Source organism: Malaclemys terrapin, chromosome 5 (assembly GCF_027887155.1).
Source record: "Malaclemys terrapin pileata isolate rMalTer1 chromosome 5, rMalTer1.hap1, whole genome shotgun sequence".
In the NCBI taxonomy this organism is placed as follows: Eukaryota; Metazoa; Chordata; order Testudines; family Emydidae; genus Malaclemys; species Malaclemys terrapin.
The window spans coordinates 112,529,661-112,553,906 of NC_071509.1; the positions used below are offsets into that span (position 1 = coordinate 112,529,661).

General features: G+C 37.0%; 1 protein-coding gene across 1 annotated transcript in view; it reads right to left on the minus strand.

Annotated features, from left to right (window-relative positions):
• Window positions 1-24,246, minus strand: part of TBCK (TBC1 domain containing kinase) — a 186,743-nt gene that overhangs the window by 60,828 nt on the left and 101,669 nt on the right. The window contains exons 21-22 of the mRNA XM_054030505.1: window positions 19,536-19,572; window positions 17,118-17,279 (exon numbers count right to left, since the gene is read on the minus strand). Coding sequence (XP_053886480.1) covers window positions 17,118-17,279; window positions 19,536-19,572 — 199 coding nt within the window. The remainder of the gene's footprint in view (window positions 1-17,117; window positions 17,280-19,535; window positions 19,573-24,246) is intronic.

The window sequence follows — 24,246 nt, forward strand, 5'->3', positions numbered from 1 at the left end:
CATTACTGAACTTAGCTTATTTTATATTTTAAAACATTCCCATCACTAGTTGCAAATTATCAAAGCAGAATGAAGAAATGTGTAACCAAAAGTGATCCTATGACAAACATTATTTCAGAAGTGATAACATCAGGGCTATGTATGTTTTGAAAGCAAGGGTATTGCAATTATGACCAAAGCAGTTAATAAGAATACATGGTTTCTTGAGCATAGCAAAAGGACAAGTTGATTTGTTTCACCTGACCTTCAGTCTCATAAATGGGACAAATACACGAGTGTGTAGAATTACCCTAACCTGCATCTTATGACAGCACACAAGACATGACATAAATACAGCCAGCACTGGATGTATCAGTTCTAGATCTCTCTGGGACGGATAGCAATTCATTACGACCCTACCAAGTTTAGGGTGGAACATAAGGTAGAATATTTCACTTAGGACTACTTACTTCAATTTCTTTGATGTTTAAAAAGAAAGACTTGGTCTATTCAAGAAGTCATCCGTTTTCTGGAAAAGCACTTAACATTTAAGCACATGCTTAAGTCGCCTTAAAGTCACTGTGCTTAAATGCTTTCTTGACTGAGGGGCTTAATGAGCACAGGCTGGGAGCTAAGAACTCCTGAGTTCTAATGACAGCTCTAGCAAGCATCCTGCTGTGGCCATGGATAAAATCACAGCCTCCCTGCTTCCAACACGGGTATTCATGCAGGATCATACTTCTCAGCAGTATTGTATGTCAAGTTCTTTGACAACGAGATGTGCTCTTTTATATGATGTATTATTAGTCCATGTAATTACTAATTTTTCATTTTACAGGTGACTTGGTAAAAAAGTTTCTGTTTACTAATATTTTCCAGGAAAATCTGAGGAAGCGGCAAAACTAATGCAGGCCTTCTGATTTAAGCAAAGTTTGCAAAACTGCACCAATTCTATGGCTCAGAATATAGGTTCCAAGGCCTATTGATATTACACAGATTTGCTCACATTTTAAAAGGCTCAGTTTATTTGTATGGAGATGAGAACTTCAACTAAATTCTGACATGTTTACAACTTCTTATTTTTCTGTAGGGAGACAGTTCCAGCCTGATTCTATCATGAATTATATTCTATCCCCTGCAACTGGGATTCTTGGCATATTTTTCACAACTGCTAGGAAAATTTCAGCAATACTTGTGTGTGAAGGGAGATAAAAGCAGGATGCCTTCGCAAGTTTAAAAAGGCATCTGAGCATCTCCACCTCCAAGTAAAACTGAGAGAATTGTGGGAGGACATACAGTCTACACATACTACACATACCAGTCTACACTTGTCCCTGTTAAAACAAAAAAGTCAAGGAAGGAGAGGAATTATCTAGGTTAATTGATCTGATTTTCTGAGGCAGAAATGTAGCAACCTCTCTGCATAGTAACATTATTAATTATTCAATTGTTAGTTAACTGTTCCCATTCTCAGTCAATTCCCCCAGGAGCATAAAAACTGTAAAAGTTTTAAGGCCTCTACATTCCCAGAGTGATGTAAAGCCTTATAAATGACAGTAAGGGAATCTGCTAGGAAGATCGTTATGCGCTCACTTTTTTCCTGTGCCAAAGTGGCACAATTAGGTTAGATTTTACTTACCCATTTAAAAAAAAAAAAAAAAAAGGCTTTTGAGGGATAATAAAACATTTAGCAAACAATTAATAAAATGTCAGGGCAATCAGAACCAAGCACTTCGCAAAGTACCCAGCTAGGTCCAGGACAATGAATAGCAAAACAGTATGACTTTCATGTGTGAAAGTCTGAGCAATTTAAAATGACATTCTACCCCCACTGGTGTTCTGTAATGTAATTTCAATGAAAATCCAGGATTATAACTGGAATGCAGGGTATTAGTTATCAAGTATTTGTAACTTAACTTTTATATATTCACAGTTGTATTAGAAAAGCTTTAAAAAACAGTTCTAAGGAATATTTACTCTCATAGTTCAGGGAGGGTATAAGCCAACTATTAGCTTACAGATGTTAGGAAGAAACTTCTCTTATTGGCAAGTTATTCCATCATTGCCAACCACAGGGTTTCTCACACCTTCCAATTAAGCATTTGATACTGGCCACAGGGTACTGGACTATATGGACCATTGATCTGATCCAGTATGGCAATTCCTATGTTCCTATTATTATCCTGCATTACTTAAGTAATAATAATGACGACAATGTCATAACACTTTAAATTTAAAAAAAAATATTTAGGACTGTCGATTAATCGCAGTTAACTCAGGCCATTAGCTCAAAAAAATTAATCGCGATTAAAAAAATTAATCGCTATTAATTTCACTGTTAAACAATAGAATACTAATTGAAATTTATTACATATTTTTGACTGTTTTTCTACATTTTCAAATATATTGATTTCAATTACAACACAGAATACAAAGTGCAGTGCTCACTTTATATTATTTTTATTACAAATATTTGCACTGTAAAATGATAAACAAAAGAAATAGCATTTTTCAATTCACCTCATACAAGTACTATAGTGCAATCTCTTTATCATGAAAGTGCCACTTAGAAATGTAGATTTGTTACATAACTGCACTCAAAAAACCAAAACAATGTAAAACTTTAGCGCCTACAAGTCCACTCAGTCCTACTTCTTGTTCAGCCAATCACTAAGACAAACAAGTTTGTTTACATTTAAGGTACATAATGCTGCCTGCTTTTTATTTTACTCTTAACAGAATTCTGCTCCAAGTACTGATTTTGCCCTCCCCTCTAAGTGGCCCCATCAAGAATTGAACTCAACCCTGGGTTTAGGAGGCCAATGCTCTAGCCACTGAGCTATCCCTCCCCCCATGAACCTCCCTTCAAACCTTATTTATCCTCTGCTTTGCATTTTGTTGTCCTTACAGGTTAACCATAGTTTTTTTTTCCAGTCACTATACGTATAAGCTTCACAACCTTTCCAGTTAAGTACAGTTTTGTTTGTTTGTTCTGTTGTGTTCTGTTTTTTGCACTTACACAACAAGAGCTTGGAATTATACTGATTCAGACCTGGATATTCCCTTCTCCACTCCTTTTCCAATATTTGATGTTTTTGAAAGGCTTTTGATTTCTCTTTTAGATACTGGCCTCCCATTTTAATACTTTTACATTATGCATAAATATACAGTTCATCACTATGGAAGTCAAAACATGAATGAAGATGCTAAATGACTGGTGCTCCAGAGATAGTAAAATTGTTCCCACTTAGTTCTAAAACAAAATATTACTGCAAAGGAATATTTACACCATTCTCCACATTCATACCACTCCATATGAAAAATTTTCTGCTAAGGCTGGCATGCCAAAAATGTGATATACATTAGCAACTGAGTTCTGGATCATGAGCGGACACACAGAGCACTTCCCAACTATGTCTGACTGCTTGGTGCTAGCAGACACACGTATGTTGTAATTTTAAAGGACCTATGTCCTTCTGAGAGCAGAGCTGTTGTAAAATTCAAGGCAGTGACACTTCCCAAGAAGTGATCAGAGATGCATAGGCAGAGCTAGAGAGGCAGTAAAGAAGAGAGCGATGTGCAGGTTCATGACTACTACTTGAACATGCATGCTCACAGAAGTGTATTGGGGTTGTGTTTTGTAGGACTGGTGTAATTTCAAATGTGTGTTTTTTGTTTAAAAAATGATTGCTAATGCAGTTAATGAAAACTGTTTGTAAACTTGACAACATTCCATTGTGAGGAATTTTAATCCTGCATGAAAATATTTGACATTTGGGCTGAGATTTTCAAAAGTGACAAGTGATTTTGGTTGCCTCCATATTTGGTGTCCCATATTAATCCCTTACAAAATATTGTATTTATTTTCCTGAACCTTATTTTACTATTTTGTTCCCCTTTTGAACCTTATATACTGAATTCTCCTCTCCAGGCACAACTACTGCCTCCTTCCTCTGTCAACACAATCAATCTGAAGTGAGGAGATGTCTCAGTGTGACAAATGGGTGATATGGACATGGCTAGTTTTTATGAATATGTCTTTAATGAATGTTATCACAGAAAGAGCAGAGCACATTTAGGGCATTCTGTCATAAAGAAGATGGATGGCTTTTCTCCTTTATCAGGATGCAAGAAAACAACGAGAAGTCTGGTGGCACCTTCAAGACTAACAGGTTTAAGGATGTAAGAATTTTCTTTCACAAATCAAAATATTAATTGTCATATTTTTGGAGCAAAATTAAAATATACCTCAAACTTTCTCCCCTAGCCACTCCTCTTTAGGCTGGAAAGTTGCTAAAGGCTACTGTGTACCATATCTAGTTAATACATTTATTTCCTGAAGGTTTAATGAGCTGGATAAACAAATCTTTTAAGTAAACACTGGCAAATTAGCTGCTATATTTTCTAACAAAGCCAATCATTAATCTCTCTAAAGGTAAAGTCTGGAAGGCATGGATGACATGCATTGCTGCTCTAACTCAAAATCCTGTCATTAATGTAACTCCTATATTCTATTCACAAACTGAAGTCTTAAAAGCTTGTGAAAAATAACTGATATCAGTAATGCAACATGGACTTTATGGAATATCTGAGATTCAGTACAATACAGCAACCTTTCTAAATCCCCAACTGTCTGCATTTTGAGTGGATGTCAAAAAATACAAAGCACCAACTTAAAGGAACATGCCTGGGACAACTGCACTTGAAAGGTTTTTTTTGTTTTTTGTTTTTAACTGTTCACAGAAAAAGCGTGCTGAACAAATGATTACTGAAGCAAATCCTGTCATAAATGGTATTTATTTAGTGAAGAATTATACTGAATAGGTCTTTGTGCACAATTTAATCCATCTCAGAAACTTTTTCCTTTGGGAAGAGAACACAGATGTCAAGAAGAAATGTGGACAAGATCAATTGCATCTACTTATTTTGGAGAAAAGCTAAGGTTAAGATTGTGGTTTGACCTCTCTCTCACAAGCATTATATTACTGTCCTGCCTCCATCCCCCCCACACACCCACAAACACCTAACACTTATGTGGCCAAGGACACCACTATGCTGCAAGCAAAGGAGTTGAACAGGTCAGACAGCTTGATCTTGTGACCTTTCTATAGAGATGACAGCACAGAGATAAAAGATTACAAGCTACCTATATATGCCATACAAAAATTCTAAGGTACCATGATGAAAGGGACACAATCAATTTAAAACAAAAATCACATTTCTGTCTGATATTTCTTTACTCATTATTATTGCCAATAATGCTTGAGGACTGTAACTGAAAGGCCAGAGAAAAACAATGTCCTCTTTTTTTAAGTTTACTTTCTGCATTTGTGAACATTTTGTGTAGTTGTCTGTCTCCACTGCTTTGTTAATGGTAATTTGCTCTTCCTCTCTCACGGACTGGCATAATGACATAATGCTCATGCATCATGGATGCAAGTTGTCACCAGACTTGCTCCTTTTTTTTGTTTGTTTGTTTGTTTTTTAAATCTCTCACTCTGACTGGTAGGTGAGGACGGGATCTGAGCTTAAAGATATACTCAGATTCTTAGCTGCATATAGAATGCTTAGTTCTGGATTGTTGTGAGGGGAGAGTAATATTTTTTTCCCTTAAGGAGCAGTCAGTCTTTCTGTCTACAGCATCAGGAGAATAGGAATTGCTTTTTTTTTTTTAAATGTGAATAGATGATTAGTTGAACCCAGAAACAACGATATAACGCTGTCCTCGGGAGCCAAAAAAATCTTACCTCATTATAGGTGAAACCACGGTATATCGAACTTGCTTTGATCCATCGGAGCGCGCAGCCCCGCCCCCTCTGCCCCCGGGACACTGCTTTACCACATTATATCCAAATTTATGTTATATCGGGTCACGTTATATCAGGGTAGAGGTGTAGTTAGAAAGCCAAATACCTAACCTAAATCTCCCTTTTTGTCCTATCTTCGGTGCACCTGGAAAACACTTGATTACCATCCTCTTTATAAACTATTTGAATACTGTTTTCTGGTGTCCCCTAAATTTTCTTTTCTCAAGATTAAACATGCCCACTTTTTTTAACCTTTCCTCACAGATCAGGTTTTCTAAACCTTTTATCCATTTTGTTGCTCTCCTCTCCCCAATTTGTCCACATCTTTCCTAAAGTGTGGCACCCAGAATTGGACACTGTACTCCAGCTGAGGCCTGACCAGTGCTAAGTAAAGTAGGATAATTACCTCCCGTGTCCTATTAACATACCCCAAAATAATGGCTTGCTTTTTATGCAACTGCATTACAATGTTGACTCATATTCAGTTTGTGATCTACGATAGCCCCCAGATCTTTTTCAGTATTATCCGAGTCATTAATTAAAATATGGAATTAACTGAAATATTGGAACCAGGACTGACCCCCTGAAGGATCCCACTAAATACACCTTCCCAGTTTTATAATGAATCATTGATAACTACTCGGAGTACAGTCTTTCAACCAGCTCTGCACCCACTTTATAGTAATTTAATCTAAACCAAATTTTCCTGGTTAGTTTATGAAAAAGTCATGTAGGACTGAATCAAAAGCCTTATTAAAAATCATGATATATCACATCTACTGGTCCCTCCCTATCCACTATGCCAGGAACACTATCAAAGAAGGAAATTAGGTTGGTTTCATACAATTTGTTCTTGACAAATCCATGTTGGCTATTCCTTACAACCCTATTATCTTTCAGGTGCTTACAAACTGACTGTTTAACAATTTGTTCCAGTATCTTTCCAGGTTTCAAAAGTTAGCTGACCGGTCTGTAATTCCCAGTGTCCTCTTTGTTTCCCTTTTTAAAGATAGGTACTATGTTTGCCCTTCTCCAGTCTCCTCACCTCTTCTCCATGAGTTCTCAAAGTAATTGCTAATGGGTTCTGAGATTATTTCATCTAGTTCCTCATATACCTTAGGATGACTTTTAAAAGGCCCTGCCGACTTGAATACATCTAACTTATCTAAATATTCTTTAACCTGTTCTTTTCCTATTTTGGCTTGCAATCCTTCCCCCTTATGGGTAATATTGCGTTGAGTATCTAAGCAACATTAACCTTTGTAGTGAAGCCTGAAGTGAAATATGCATTAAACACCTCAACTTTCTTGATGTCTACATTTATTAGCTTCTCTGTTAAGTGGAGGCCTTACACTTTCCTTAATCTTTCTCTTGCTCCCAATGTATTTAAGGGCCGCTTTTTATTGCCTTTTATGTCCCTTGCTAAGTGTAACTCACTTTGTGCCTTAGCCTTTCTGATTTTGTCTCTACATGCTTCTGCAATTCTTTTGTGCAGATCCTTAGCAATTTGTTCATGTTTCCACTTCTTGTCAGATTCCATTTTGATTGTCAGGTCATTAAAGAGTTCCTGATGGAGCCATATTGGCCTCTTACTACTGTTCCTTTCTTTCCTTTGCATCAGGATATTTTGTAGTTATGCCTTTATTATTGTCTCCTTGAGAAACTGCCAACTTTCCTGAACTCCTTATCCCTAAGATTTTCTTCCCATGGGACCTTATCTACCAGTTCTTTGAGTCTGTTAAAGTCTGGCTTTTTTGAAGTCCATTGTCCTTATTCTACTGTTCTCTCTTTTTTTCCTTAGAATTATGAAATCTATTATTTCATGATCATTTTCACCCAAATTGCCTTCCACTTTCAGAGTCACAACCAATTTTTTCCTATTGCTCAGAATCAAGTCTAAAATAGCTGCTCCCCTGTTTACTTCCTCCACTTTCTGAAACAAAAAGTTGCTCCAATACATTCCAAGCACTTTTTGAAAATAGTGTGTTTTGCCAGATTATTTTTCCAAAATATGTTTTGGTATTTAAAATCCCCCATTACTTCAAGGTCCTGTGTTTTGGATATTTTTGTTGTTTGGTCTAGAAATGCCTCCTCCACCTTCTCTTCCTGATTTGGCAGTCTATAGTAGACCCATACCATGATGTCTCCCCCATTTTTACCCCTTTTATCTTTACCCAGAGACTTTCAATTGGTCTGCCTCTTACCCTCTGGGCCTCAGAATAAGTGTATATTGTTGCTGTATAATGCAACACCGCCTCCCTTTTTATCCTGCCTGTCCTTCCTGAACAAGCTATACCCCCACCCATGCCAATATTTAATTTGCAATAACATGAATGAATGGCTACCATAAACCCACAGAAGTAATGAACAGTGCCCATCTGTAAACATATTTAGTCAGAGACTTTCTAGATATTTTGTTTACATCACTTTGCAAATTAATCAAGGACATCTTAGATAAGCTTGAAATCGTAAGGAAACCTCAGAATTAGTGCTGTTCATTGAGTGAATGAGAGCTAGAACAGGACTCAGATGCTGACAGGAGGCTCCAGGTCACTTGGATAAGGATTCCAAAAATTCTCTAGTTCCATGTATTACTTAGGCCTGATATGGCGTGATGTAAAAGAAAACACATCAAGTTAGAGAACTGACCTTTTTTCTTGCAGACAGAACAGGGTAAGGCTGCTGCTTTGCTTTAGTATTTTCTATTGTGCCTAGACACTACAGCAGACTATAAATTAATACCAAACCATGTTCTGAGGCCCTTGCAATCACTTAGCACAGCACTCTGCAAAAAAGGTTGAGCAGTGATGAAATAAGCAAAAATTGATTATTTCTGTCTCTCAAAAATTACAACAGGCCCAGAAACATAAGAAGCCAACTCCGTTGGGTAAGTGTTCCATCACCTCTATTTCTAGGTTCCACCTGGCCCTCTGTAGGCTTCTTAACATTTGGTGGAATGGTATGATCTCTCCTGGAACCTTTTCACTAATGATCTGCCCAATAGTCAGTTTCTCCACAACTTCATTTCAACAAAGTTGACTGAGCCCATAGTGGCTACTGGGATTTTTACACTTCTTCATCCCAGGAAAACCATTTTCTGCAAGGATACTGTTGGGGCTGGTTACTAGCAAGCATATCAATGATTTGGGGACCTGCAGAACACGATATGAAAGGTATACATTGGGGAGAGGAGAAACTGAATAGTCTCATGAGGTTTTAGGGAGGAGAGAGTTTGGTCATTTCTTTGAGTAGAGGCTTCAGTTTCACAGACTGGAAAAGCAAAGCAGACAGGTTACGTGACTTAGGAGGGAACTGGTATTAGAATTTAGAATAGAATGCAGAAGACCTTGTTTTTCAATCCTTTGTTTAGCCTAGAGTCACAGGCTGCCTCTCACACTGCTGTGCTGCTCCCACTTCAATATTATTGTTAATTTTTTGTGACAATAGACACACTCTCTTTATCCATGACAAACACACAAAATTGCAGTGAAGTATAGATATATAAATTTCCAGCAAGGAATTTTAACACCTTAACACTACAGCTGCCTGAGCCCAAACACATATTTAGAAGGAAAAAAGACATATCACAATGTGAGTTAAATGTGCTTCCTACACACTACTTTCTGGAAACACTCAACCTAGTTTCTCAGAGAAAAGTCAAAGCATGTGCTTTTCAGGTTACACATAGCACTTTTCCCATGTACTTAATCTCATTTAGTTACAGCTGTTGAGGTTAAAATCATGTCAGTAATTTCTGTTCTATTTGTGTAATAATACACAGCACTGGTGACACTGTCAATTTCATCTTCCTGACAGGATTCACTGTAGCTCCTATGTTACTTTCACAATGAGATCATTCTGAGACTCTTCTCAATATAGAAATACAGTACTAAAGTCTCATTCGGGAGAAAAACATATGACTTCGTATATTTATGTAATAAACCAACAAACATTCAGAGTAATGAAAATTTAAATAATGAACATATTATGGACCTACACTATTGGCACAACTCCCATGATTACAACAGAATAAGAATAGATTGCAAATGCTTTTAAAAAATCAGTTCAGTAAGGTACTGAACCAGGATCAATGCGCCTAAAAATTTAATGAAACAGAAAATGGAGGGGGAGGAGTAAGGGGAAGGAAGACTTTTCTGAAATGTTTTTGTTGCCTAATCACCTACTTTTCAGCAAAATTAACTGAAATCAAAGTAACAAGAACTTTTCTGGTTTCTACCCATGCCTAGGGCTACCGATAGGTTTGACAGCTTTCACTATCCATGTTTTGTTGGCTGTGTATGTTTTGTTCCTTAGCCCTAATAAATCGATGTCACGTATCCTAGGGGTTCTCAATCTTTTCCTTTCTGAGCCCCTTCCTTCCCCCCACAACATGCTATAAAAATTCCATGGCCCACCTGTGCCATAACAACTGTTTTTCAGTAGTTTAAAAGCCCGGGCCGGCATTAGGGGGCAGCAAGCAGAGCAATTGCCCAGGGCCCCACGCCATAGGAGGCCCTGTGAAGCTAAGTGGCAGAGCAAATGCCCTGGGCCCCAGCGAGTCTAATGCTGGCCCTGCTCTCCGGTTTATTTTGGCAGACCCCCTGAAACCTGCTCGTGGCCCACCCAGGGCGCTCCGGATCCCCAGTTGATAAATGCCATTCATATATTCTTCCTTTTGCTATACAGAAAATACAGAGCTATTATCAAAACAGGAGAGATGTAACTTGCTCAACAAGAGCTGTTTTAAAGAAGGCTCTAGCTGTGTAATAACTTTTTCCTTGTTTACTGTCTAGCAACCTATTTTAAAAATGAATATACCTTTTAGCTAGAGCTGTCTTTTAGGAAAGAGTATACATGTGATTTTTTTCTGCCAGTAATAAATACACAGTAAAGAAGCACAAATAAAAATAAAAGAATGGATGTTTCTTTAGTGTTTTTCCTTTGCTTTTTAATCCCATCATAGTGAAAGCTATAAATAGAGCTGCATGAACATCATGTAGCTACAAGTGGAAAATGTGAATAATTAAAGGAGTTGCAGCTTCAGGTAAACTTACATCAATCTTGCAGGCTTTGACACTACAGAACATCCTTAGTGAGCAGGTGTGCACTAACAAATCGCTCTGCTCCTGTATCAAAGCCAGCTCCCCACCCCATTTCTGCCAGCAAGTCATAAAAAAAGAATTATTGGCAGATATGCATGGCTTCTGTTTCACAAATACCATTATTTATCAGTGATGAATCTTCATAAATTGCTTTATAAACACGCCCACCACTTGTATCTCAATTTTTGAACAACAGTTAGCAGCTTTAACTACAACCAATTTTTAATATTCGAATAACTCAGTTTCTGGAGGAATAACCTATTGTCAGGATTCAGGACTAGCTGAACTTTTGACCCCTTCCTCAGTCTCTCTCTGAGTGCACCCCCTTCAGTTTTAGGCCTTGTGTCTGCTAATGACATTACCCAATATAGGCAAATACAGTAAAAAATAGTAACTTGGTCAAGATACAGTAGTAATAAATTACAGGCAACTCCAAATCCATCACACCTATGTTAAGGGTTCACAGTTAAGCACTCTAAAGTGGACAAATGCCAAAGCTGTGTTTATCTGTACAACCTTATCTCTGTCTCCTTGTGCATACACACCATCAGATGTGCTGGAATTGAATTATCCTAAATCTCAAATTCTCACATTCTACAAACAAAACAAAGAGTTTGCAGCTGAAAGGTTGGCCTTGCTTTTTGGTCAATTGATGTTTTTCTGGCGCTTACATTATTGAAATAAATAAGAAACCCAGGGACCTGTGTTACACTACAGTCGCAAAAAGAGAAGAGGACTTTTGCATATTTGTATGTTCTTACTGAAAGCAAACATTGGAGTAGACAGAAAGACAACATAACGTGCATAAACATTCCCATAAACTTAAACTACGGTAAGTTAATCTAATTTTATATATATTGTACCAGCCTTGTCCCTTTAAAACTAGATATTCCAATCAGGATACATAGTACTAGCACCTCATTATAGATAGTTTCAGGGGAAAAAAATCTGTATCTTGTCAGAAACTTGTAACACAAATTACTAACATATGAGGAAATTAGTGTTACACTAAAACTGCATAGATTACCCAAGAATGTGAAGTGGTTATTGAATGGCCACAAATTTGCTGCTCCTATAAATTGTAATACTAATGTTAATTACAAGTCTTATCAATAACATGGTTAACTTGCTCAGAAAATAAAAGTCCACCTTGAACTAAGCAGCATATTCATATCTAGTTTGTGTTCCACCTACAATTATAGGCATGGAAAATTAGAGAATGAGAAAGAAACCCTGATAAGCTGACAGAGTTGTCAGAAACTGTAGGAGACAGGTCTGCCCAAAATGCTAGACATGCATGCGTGCAAGTATAGGAAAAGGGGATGGATAACAATGAGCTTGGGATGCTTCTTGTTGGTTACAAGACAAGGAATTCTGGGAGAAATGGATGGGCCAATGAAATGTATTTTGACAACAAAGATATACTGTCCTAATCATGAATATGGCTAGCACCTATGCTTACAATAAGGCCAAATATCTGTGTGGGGGCTATTTCCAACATTTTAATTTTTTCTTGTCTTGAGGTAAACATTGTAATGTTATGGGTTCCATTAGTAAGATCAGTGTTCAGATAGTTTAGCTTAGAGTATAATGCTGTCAGATGCAGGATTCAAATCTTTAACAAACTGTGATATTACACAATACAGGCTCTCTCAGTGCTGTGGCGTCTTAATGGTTTACTATAGGTATTATTTGAGTAATGTGATATAAACAGCTTAACAGCTGTAAGAACTGAAAGCTTACAGACAAGCAAAAGAGCAATAGTCATTTTTAGAAGAAAATATAGAAGGATGAAATCAGACTTTTTTAAAACCTTTACAGGGGAACACTCCCTTCAAAGAGAGTCAATTTCAAATGACTGTTAGAAATAAACACTTAATGCATTTACAAAGATGGATTACCAAATAAAAAAATCAAACCCTAAAATGTGATTTACTGGTGGTGTGTTTCCAAAATTAAAGTATTTTTAATTAGCCTGTTTCTCTCTCTGCTCATAGAGGTTAACTTTACTTTGAAGCTGTATGATCTAAATTGCATAAAATGATTTGATAACTTTGGATGAATATTCTGTCCCCTAAATTATTCTTGGCAGATTTTTAAATTCGGTTATAAATAGATCTCCCAGAAAATACCAAGCACTGTCCATCATAGGAAACAATACACAGCCAACACATCAAGAAAGTCATTGCCTTTGTAAAAAGTTTTCAGATGATTTTCAAGTATCATATAGTGACACGCTGTGCCTCAAAGTCTCGCCCTGTGATGCCCATATCCATCATTTATATATGGGTATATTTCATATGAAATATGCCATGTAAGATAATCATATGAAAGGTCATGATCTGCTGAAATGAATATACACTGGTCAGGCTTCTGACCGGGGCAAGATGGTACAGTTCTGGGGTGCAAGGTTGGGAGCTTGGGAGATTTAGTTGGGGACTGGTCCTGCTTTGAGCAGGGGGTTGGACTAGATGACCTCCTGAGGTCCCTTCCAACCCTGATATTCTATGATTCTATGATTTGCTGGTGTCTTTTACTGCATGATTCATGAGTGGTTCAGGGAGCATTCATGCAATTTAGCAGAGCATGGGGCTCCACATGCTGTTGTACTGAGTGATAACAGCACGTGGAGGGGTTTGCTGCTTGTCACTAGCAAAGCACGGCAAGAGACTGTGGAGAGTCAGGCTAGAGAGTTAAGAGGGCACAGCGGAACCCGAGCTCCAGGTTGCACCCCAGGGATCTCGTCTCACACAGAAGATGGCATTACATATGCCCCTCCTTTTACTGACATTGTTAACTTTCCCAAACAGCTATGGAAACTGCCTTATTACTCAGTGGCCTGGGGAAGGTGGCTTCTACTCTTGGGGGGTTAGACTAGATGACTCTTGAGGTCCCTTCTAGCCCCATGATTCTATGATTACCAATGCACTGGATAGAATATGTGACCCTTTGTTATTAATATACAGATTTTGAGAACTCAGTGAGCTTTTATTTAAATTATAAACAAGAAAATGTTAAAACACTAAAATCTTACAACTTTGAGGAGCAATAAAATAAACTTAGACTGGAAGGCAAGTCATTTTCATTGGCAGCCTCATAAGCCATTCAGGAGTGCAGCAAGTTTAAAACGACAGGAATTTTAGGCTGCTGAGTAACCACTGATTTTAGATTGAAATTATTGCAGATGTTTTCAACAGTGTAATCTTCTTCTCGGAGTGACACAGTTTTAGGTGAAAGTTGTGTATGAATTAGTCTCAGAAAAAATTCAGCCACGGCATAAGGGTTATTTCAATCAAAATAATGAATACCCTGCTTGGGGCATACAGGTGACTAAGAGCATAATCAGGCTAGTCCTTTAAACTAAAAATAAGATTTATGTCGGAAAGTCAGACATATAACCATAATCATTATATGTTAAGAGAAGATACTGATTATTTAAATTTTTAGCTACACTAATGGTGTATTTTATTTCCAAATAATGCTGATACTGTCTTACTTTATGATTATCATACTGTTGTTTTCTTTCAGAAGCCAATTTGGGTTGCGTTTTGAATTCACTTCAGAACTCTAAGCTATACTGTTTTATTACCTACAATATTTTCTATGGTACAAAAATCCGCAACTCATTCAACCTGCGTTTGTTATCACCTATATCTCCTTTTAAAATGCTTCTCAGAGCTTACCTGACATATTATCATGCTACTGCAATTTGATTCCTCTAGTAACATCAGAAAAATTAATAATAAAACTCTGTTAACAAGTAGATTGGTACAATGTGATACACTGCATTTAGCAAGGTTATGTCATAATTAAGATTTATTAACATTCCCATATTGGCAGTCAGTGAACTATGACTAGGCTCATGGACGTTCATGGCAGCTTGAGGCAAAATTAAATATGGGCAGACATGGCTGAAGTTGAAGTTGTATTCTATTACAGACATGCACATAGGCATGTTTTCATAAAAAAGCAGCTCTCTAAGACTGTGTAAACAAAAGAGCTGTAAAGATATTTGTTGAATGTACCCCATTCTGTGATGCAGGTCATTAAGAAATGTCAGAAGCACTCTTATAGGCACCTTTGTAGCACCCCGGGTTTTCAGCAACAGTTACTATTAATGGAGCTCTTCACATATTATGGTTCTAAATATGTATTTTCAATCTTCAAAAACAGGTTCAGATGTTTCATATAGTCTCTCTCTTTTTTCAGTATATGTACATTGGTGACTCCTTATTTCTCTGAATAGAAAGCCAAGTAGTAATTCCTAGTATAGTCTATATTTAATGTGTTCTAACACAAGGTGTCGTGGACAGCGTTCTTACTTGACGTAAGAATATTTTATTATAAAATTAGTAAAGTTTTGAAAGTGCTTTGAACATGACATATTTATGGTTTCTGGAAGTCTTGCAGCACAAAAATAAATCACAATAATCCTAAATAATTTCAGGGTCATAAACCATAAGATTAGACAATATTTCAGTATATAGTACTTTAAATCTTCAAAAATCCTTACAATACTCCATAATTTGAAAATGGTGATCATAAAAAGAGTCATAAGCATATTTCAAGTCTACAGTACTATGAAAACTAATAACTTCTTATTCATACACAATGCTACTACAAAGTACAGTAGAACTATAAGAACATAAAAACACTGTATTTGGTTTAAGATTAATTGAAATATATAATTAAGATACACTCAGGGAAATAAATCAGGAGAAATGACCTGGGCAAGAAAGTAATTAAAATATTTTTGAACTGAGCTCTAGCCAAAGCATTTAGCCAAACAGCTATAGAATGGGAGAAGGAGATCCTTTGAACTGGCCCAGACCTTCCAGAACTTCAAAGGATATTCTTAAACTTTAAGAAAGGCATTTGAATTGATCAAGAATGCAGAAGAAAATTAAAATACAATATGGGACAGGATATCAAATTCAATTAAGGTTTATATAAAATCTGATTTTGTTCTTGTTTCTTTAAAAAAACCCACAATTTTTATTTAAGCCTGCAGCTCCCTGTTTTGAGAAGTTTAGTATCTTAAAGCCCTGATCCTGTAAATACTTATGAATTTACTTAATCTTAATACTGTGAGTAGTCCAGCTTATTTCATTTACTCACCGTAGTAAAGTTTTAAGCATTTGTGTGTTTATAGGACTGGGGTATATGAGACAAAATTAATAGAGAATCAACGATAAAATATATACCAGGAAGGCGGGGAGTCTAGAAATGACTGATTATGGAGACAAGATTATTTAGTTTTAGCTTGTGTGTGTGTCTTGATGGACCAAAAAAGGTTTGTTTTTTCTTTTACCACTGAACATAGTTCTTGAAAATTGGGATGATGCTATTAAAGCAAATTGCTGTGCCAAAGAAATAACAATGTATAATTATGCAGTGTAGTGTTTTACATGTTCTAAGTGCTATCTAAATGTTGATTAAACACAGGCACATGGAAATGCAACTTCCAGTCTATTTAAGTTTATTCAATTCACAAGTTTTTTTATTCACCAATAAAGTTTTTGCTCAGAAGTAAGGTTGAAGCCTCATGCTGGACTGTTATATTTTCAAGAGACACAAGTTGTTTGTACTGAGCTAAGTCACATCAGTATCCATTAAATAAGAGGGCAGAGCTGCTGACCAGTGGCTAAAGGAACCTGAAGTAGCCTGCACTTCTATGTAAACAGTCTCTTATAAGTTTTGAATTTCAAGTGCAGACTGCTTTAAACATGCTTCTTTATTGGCCTTTAAACTATTTTTTGTATTTCTGCTCTAGTGACTGCTTCTGTAGCAAGAAATGTACTCCTAAAGGAGGGAGGGACAGAGCTAACATTATATAATGGGATAACCACAGTAATACCATACGGAGCAAAGCTAAATGCATAATTCATTAAGTATAAATTTGACTAACTGCACCACTTCCTGTTTGTGGTATGTCAACCAGTGATTCAAATTTTTCAATTAATTAATTATTTTAAATTATTCTAAACTTGACTGAGTTCTCCAGGCTTTACTTGAACCCTGATAATGGACCTTACCCAAGCACCACTGAAGACAATGGAGACTTTCTTGACTTCAGTGGGCTGTGGTCCAGGCCCCCAACACTCTATCATAGGTTCACAAAAGCCTAATTTTCCAAACCTATAAAAGATTTGACATAAACATACATACATTCAACAGAATGCTTAAAAATAGGACACCAGAAAAGAAAAAAAAATTGCCATTTATATACCTGGTAAATCTGAAAAGAGCAAAATGCATTCATTGAATCCATTAGCCAGAAGCCGGTCCCGCAGTTGCTGCAGAATAGCCACTCCAATACAGAATGGGAAGGAAGAATTGCCAAGCAGTAATGTATCCCACAGATGAAAAATCTTGTGCAGTGGAAAGACATCTGCAAGATGGCACAGGCAACAAAATATTAATTATAACAAACAATGTTAAGGTTTAAAAATATACATGACTAACCTTCTATAAGTTTTATTGTTGCCTCAAGGTTACTGCTTTTTAATTTGGGAACAAACAAGACTAAACTTGTTTAGCTACAGATTTGTTTTCATATGTGGATTTATTACTCCCTATGGCAATCAACACTTCGTTTCAATATTAAATATCTACTTCTGTGGATTATTTCCTTTTCTGGTCCTAAGAGCACACTTTAGTGATATTTCTCTCTCTTTTGGAACAATCTGTAATTATGCATGAGTATACTACTGGAGGTTGGGAGAAAGGAAAGAGTGAAAAACAAATGTATGCAATACTTCTTAGCTGACTGAGCTTTCAGAAGGGATTTTTCTCCTTTGAAGACATTCTGAACCTTTTCTTTCAGGAAAAAAGGACTAATGGCAATCTGTGCATAAAATACTCTGGATAACTTTATCCTATCCAACATGCTTAAATAATTTTATTAACAACTATTTGTGATTAGAGGAAAAATGAGTAGAACTGCTATGCTCACAAAAGGTTTAACTGAATGGACCAATAGTATTCAATAGACAACACTGCTTTGTTTCACAGGCAATCTTTAACTCTTTGATATTTCATCAGTATATAAAACTCACATTCTTTTCCTAATAGGAAAACTGATCAATTATTTTTTTAAGTAACTCAATACCATCTGATATGAAATTGGAAAACATATCTCAGAGGGGAGGAGGAAGTATATTGGATTATTCCTACTTTACAATTGAAATAATGCATTATCTTCATACAGAATCATCTCCATCATTTAACCTTACCCAGGTACAATACTCCTTTTGTCCAATGAACAATATAAAATCATGGTAGAGTAGTAACAGATCTGTGTAATAGTAAAGTATTGGTTTATACAATTAAGGTGTATTTGCATATGCTGGCCTTTAACACAACAAAGTCGCTATCATTTTCTCACTTCAAAAAATTGGCTCTATTTTTTTTTAAAATGTGACAAATTATATATGAAGATTTTCTCTCTCGCTAAGGGCTTCCTCTTTCAGTACTGATCCCTGGTTTCAGGAATAAGAAAAAGCATCAGTTGTCATGGAATCTATTTAGAGCGGGGTGGGCAAACTACGGCCCATTTTAATCCTGCCCTTGAGCTCCCGCTGGGGAGTGGGGTCTGGGGCTTACCCCGCTCTGTGCGGCTCCCAGAAGCAGCAGCATGTCCCCCCCTCCGGCTCCTATGCATAGGGGCAGACAGGGAGCTCCGCATGCTGCCCCTGCCCCAAGCACTGCCTCCACAGCTCCCACTGGCCACGCAGGCAGCAAGCAGAGCCACCTGGCCATACCTCTGCATAGGAGCCGGAAGGGAGACATGCTGCTGCTTCTGGGAGCTGCTTGAGGTAAGCACTGCCCGGAGCCTGCACCCCTGACCCCCTCCCGCGCCCCAACCTCCTGCCCCAGCCCTGATGCCCCTTCCACCTTCCGAACCCCTTGGTCCCAAGCCTGGAGCAGCCTCCTGCACGTCCAACCCCTCATCCCCAGCCCCACCCCAGAGCCCGTACCCCCCAGCTGGAACTCACACCACCCCCCTGGACCCTAACCCTCAATTTTGTGAGCATTAGGGGCCTGCCATACGATTTCCATACCCAGATGTGGCCCTCGGGCCAAAAAGTTTGCCCACCCCTGATATAGAGTATGACACAACAGAGATCTATAAAATCAGGAACAGTATGGAGAAAGTGAATAGGTAAGTGTTACCTCTTCACATAACACAAAACTAGGGATCACCTGATTAAATTAGTAGGCAGCAGCTTTAAAACAAACATAAGGCAGTACTTCTTGACATAATGCAGTGGAATTCATTGCCATGGATAATGGGATGTATAACTTGGTTCAAAAAATAATTAAATAAGTTAATGGAGGATAGGTCCGTCAAATTACAACTACGGGAAGTCTGAACACGTAACTGAGATCTCTGAAATGGGAGGGTTTTTTTCCTCTAAAGCTGGAAGAAGCCGGTTTTCTCATAGATGCATGGAACTGAAAAGACTGGTTTTCAGGATACAAAACTAAAGTGTCTATGGACTCCAGTTAACCTGGGGTAAATTTGAACTAGAAGTGAAGGCTCTATATTCTTCCCTTTTAAACTGAAATGTATATTCTATGGGAAAATGGGAGAAGTTAAATATACAGTGTTTATATTTAACCAAAGGAAAAAATATATACTCACGTGTAAACATAGTGAGAAACCAAGGAATAGCATACAGCTACAAGAGGAAGAGAAGGGATAAAAAACACATTTTGTTATGAGCTGAAGGCCATGTCAAGGTTGATTTTTCTATTACATTTAAAGCTGTATAGCATTTCAAGCTTCAGTGATGAGACCATTTTCACATAAATGTAACTTACCGATAACTTCATGTTTGGGGATGAATTTTCCTTTGCTTAAAGAGGTTTTTGTTTGTTTACAAAAGGCTGGGCAGAATAATTTCATCCACTTTTAAGTTTCATGAAAATTAAAAAACCAAACCCTTGTTTTATTAAATGGTCACAATTCCCATCCCACTTACACATACAGATAACTCAAAAATGACTGATCTTGGACATCTGAAAATTGGCATTCAATGAATCTTCATTGAAGAGTACATAGCCAAGTATGAAAAACAAAATAGTTTAGATAATGAAGTTATGAACAACAGGAAATTGTTCCATGCAGCATTTAGTTTATGTCAGGATTAGGTTTATGAAGGATTTGAGGTGGCACGGGCACTTATTCTGCTATGAGGCAGCTTAAGCATTTATGCTGCCCTTAAGGGATTTCTGGGCTGTAAAAACTTTATGCTACTGTAAGGCTTTCAAACAATTTACATTATGCATGTATGGCACTGTAAATATGAAAGGCAGTTAAAAAGGTATGCCCCCTTCAGTAACTGGGCCAGTTTAGATGCTTATGCCACTTCAACCATTTCTTAATTTTAAAGAAAATACTTACAAAATTAAAGGCAAAAATCTATGTGGATACTAAGCTGAAGTTGCACAGAAAGTCACTGCAAGTCAGGAAGGATTGGTTTCTGATGGTAAAAATTCTTCTACCATTGTTGATGTGATACACCAGCACAATCTACTTCCACACATGTATTTTTGTACATTCCATCAACAACTTCATATTCCCCACTACCATCTGAAAAGCCTGCAACAGTGATTGTGCCCTGCCATCACGTTTGTAATCATTTGTTCACACGCAAGAATGTGCAGTATATCTCTTCAGGTATATCTACATAGAGATTAAAGCTCCGTGGCATGGACGCGGCTGACCTGGGTTGCGGGGCTTGGGCTGTGGACTGAAAACGGTTGTGTAGATATTCATGATTGGGCTGCAGCCTGAACTCTGGGACTCTCCACCCTCACAGAGTCGCAGAGCTTGGGCTCCAGCCTGAGTCTGAATATCCACACAGCAATTATTCAGCCCCGCTGCCCAAGCCACATGAGTCCAAGTCAGCTAGCGCAGGCCAGCTGCAGATTTTTATCCCCATGTAGCCATACTTTTTGCTTTTGAGATAGAAAATGATTGCAGCAAAATACCTGAGTCCTCCCTGTTCATAAATTATTTCATTGAGAACTGGAAGTAGATCAGTTCAGCCTCATGATTTGATTTAAAAAAAATTTTGTATTAGCCAAGTAGACTTTCATACATTCAAAATTACACACACACACAAATGTAAATACAAACACCTATAGCTTAAGCTGTGTACACATTTTTTCAACACACATAAGAAATATACAAAACTATTGGGCATAACAGAAAACACTAACATGCTGTAAATATGACAAATAGTCAAAAACTTTATCCCTAAAACACAGACCTGGCTACAAACATCATCCACCAATCCTGACCACTACCCAACATGTCAAAAAATTAGGCCAGACAATCTTAAAGTAACAGGTAGTTATTAGGGAAATTACAATAGGAGTTGAAGGGGAAATTATCCTTGTTATTTTCTAAAATATAATGCTACAACAAGAAGGGGTAGAGGTAAGTATAAAAATATTATGATCATATTTTGATCATATGATCAAACATTCTCCAATGTTTTTATTGCAAACAAGAGAGAACTACTGCATTGTTCAGTATCCCTCCTTCATGTCTTATTATTCCACTGTAGCAGGTCAAAAGTGGAAAGGAAGATCCAAAAGGAGAACAACATGTATCTGATTTAAAGTACTTGTCTCACAAACATGAATTTAAAACAAATATGCTGCCATATTTACATAGTCAAACCAATATACTCAAAATAAAGATATTCTTAGTAAATACTGCCCCCTAGCAACATCAGGGAAGAATAACTGTGTGCTAGGACTCTGGATAAAACTTTCACCGCAGTGATTTTCAACCTTTTTCCACTGGAGTTCAAACTGCAATGGATTTGCGGGCTGGTGGGTCTCCCTGCATCTTCCCTTCAAATGAGTACTGCTCAATATTTTAAAGAAAATTTACACAGTACTCAATAAGAGCAATATTTGAACTTCATAGACACTAAGTCACATGAAAAAAAAGATCAGCTGAACTTCCACATCAAAAGAGAATTAGTAAAAACAATGAATCAAAATATATACTTTCATTACAACGTAAAAGTACATTTCTCTGAGAAACAGCGTGAGATCATGAGTTGCAGTCCCATAATTATCAATGTTTACTAGATAAGGTTGAGTTTAGTTGTACACATAAAAGCAGCGATACAACCACTTTTTAAAAAAAAATCTATGAAGAATACAGCCTATCCTCCCCAAAATTAATGCAATTATCATTTGAATGCACAATGAGTTTCCTGAGAATTTACAAAAAGTAGATTTACACATTAGGTATCCATTTTGAGAAGGAAATTCCCAGAAAAAAAACATTGTTAAGATAGAGTTAAGGTTGTGAGTATCTATCTCAACTTAGGAGTAAAATATATTACAGGATATAATTACTTAATTACTGTAACTGCCAACATGTGATATACATTTCTTTAAGTAAATGCCAAATTTACAAACTGAATAAACATATGTACAACACATATTTAGTGCGATTTTCAAACACTCATAACTTTGATAAATTGAAACATTTTTCCTCACAAACCAAATACTTACAGGAACTTATGAATTGCCATACTAGATCAGACCCAAGGTCCATCGACTCTCTGTACCCTGTCTCTTACAAAGGCTATTCCAGATGCTTCAGAAAGCATAAGAATCCTAAAGGGGACAAATGTGAGATAGTCTGCCTCTCACATTAGGTCTCCTCCTAAATGATATAGTTAGAGACTGGCTTAAATCCTGAAGCATCAGGTTTAATGTCCCTTCCAAAGTTTTTATAATTGTGACAACGCTGCATATTCCTAATAGCCATATAAATGTTGAGTCCATTTATGAATCTTGATAAGTTTTGGCCTCATTGACTTCTTGTGACAAAGTGGAAGCCAAGCACAGAGAATTAAAATTACTTGCCACAGGTTATCCAGCAATATTGTGGCAGAATGGCAGGACTAAAACTCAAATTTCATGCCTCCTATTTCAGTGCCCTATCCAGATACTGGTAATGAAGGCCCTGAAACTCTAAACACTTATGCACATACTTAATTTTAATTTCTGAAGCACAGTGTAAGTGCTTAAATGAACTATTCATATGCTTAAAGTTAAGCACATGCATAAGTGTTTGAAGGACTGGGGACAGAGTACCCATAAGCAAGATAAATGTAAAGGATTAAACCCAATTCCATCCATCCCCATCTCTCATCCCAAATATGTAAATTAAAAAACAATTGCTTTCTTATTAAATGAAAATTAAAAACCAGCCATCATACACTCATGACTGAACAAGTGTGTGCTTGCAAGAGAGAATAGTATATTTCAGTAAGAACAGTTTAATTCAGGCTTCCAAGGGTAGTTATAAACAAACTGGAAAATAAAAAGAACGAAAAACACATTGGCAACGGTGTTCTTTTAACTCTAGTTAGATAAACCCTTATTACAGACACCTCCTGCATATCACTGAATCCAATTTCAGGTGTCTGTCTATGACAGCAGCATTACCAAGATGATATTAAGTAACTGCAGCCAGACCTTGTCATCTCTGTTAATGGCCAGCTGACAACTGTGTCTAGCTTCCATTATTTGCAGCTGAAAGCTATTCAGAATAATTTATGGATACAGTTTTCCTTCTAATAACGTGGCTCATTTCCTTGTTTCTCTTCCCTTAAAAATGGACGGATTTTGATGTTAGAATTATTAGCAAAATACAGAACAGATGTTATAAAACATTATATAAGTTCATACTACAAAACAGTGAAAAATAAAAAAACCCTGTGAAATTCACCTTACGGATATCTCCATTGACATGTAAATCACATAGCCACAGCAATATATTTAATCCAGGCACCACACCAGCTAACAATATTCACAACTATTCAAGCTTCAGCAGCATTCAATATTCTGAGAGCTACATGACCCAAAGTAAATGGAAGGGTGCCAGGAAACACAATTCTTCCTGCAGCAGGAGCCTGCTTTTCAATGATGAAAGATTAATCAGGGTTTACTTTGATAGGATTAGTACTCAAGCACGAAACTCTGGTTCAGATCTCATTACTGAAGTGCATATCCTTCACCTTGATGGATCTGGGCTGTCTTGTTACAGGTGCAAAAACACCCCTCTCTCTTACTAATCTAAAAGGCAGAACAGGAAAAAGAAATATTTTGATGTGACAGGTGATTTAGAAAGAATGACTCCTCTTAGCAGCTAGGCTTTAGAAAAGTCAGGGATCGCCAATACATTTATTTGTATGATGCAAATACTTTTTTTTTTTTAAATGTATAGTTGTACATCATAATTGGTATATATTTTGGATTCTCTATTCTACTCCCTTCATTTGTCATCTTTCTTAGGCTTTCGGATCTCTGGGACA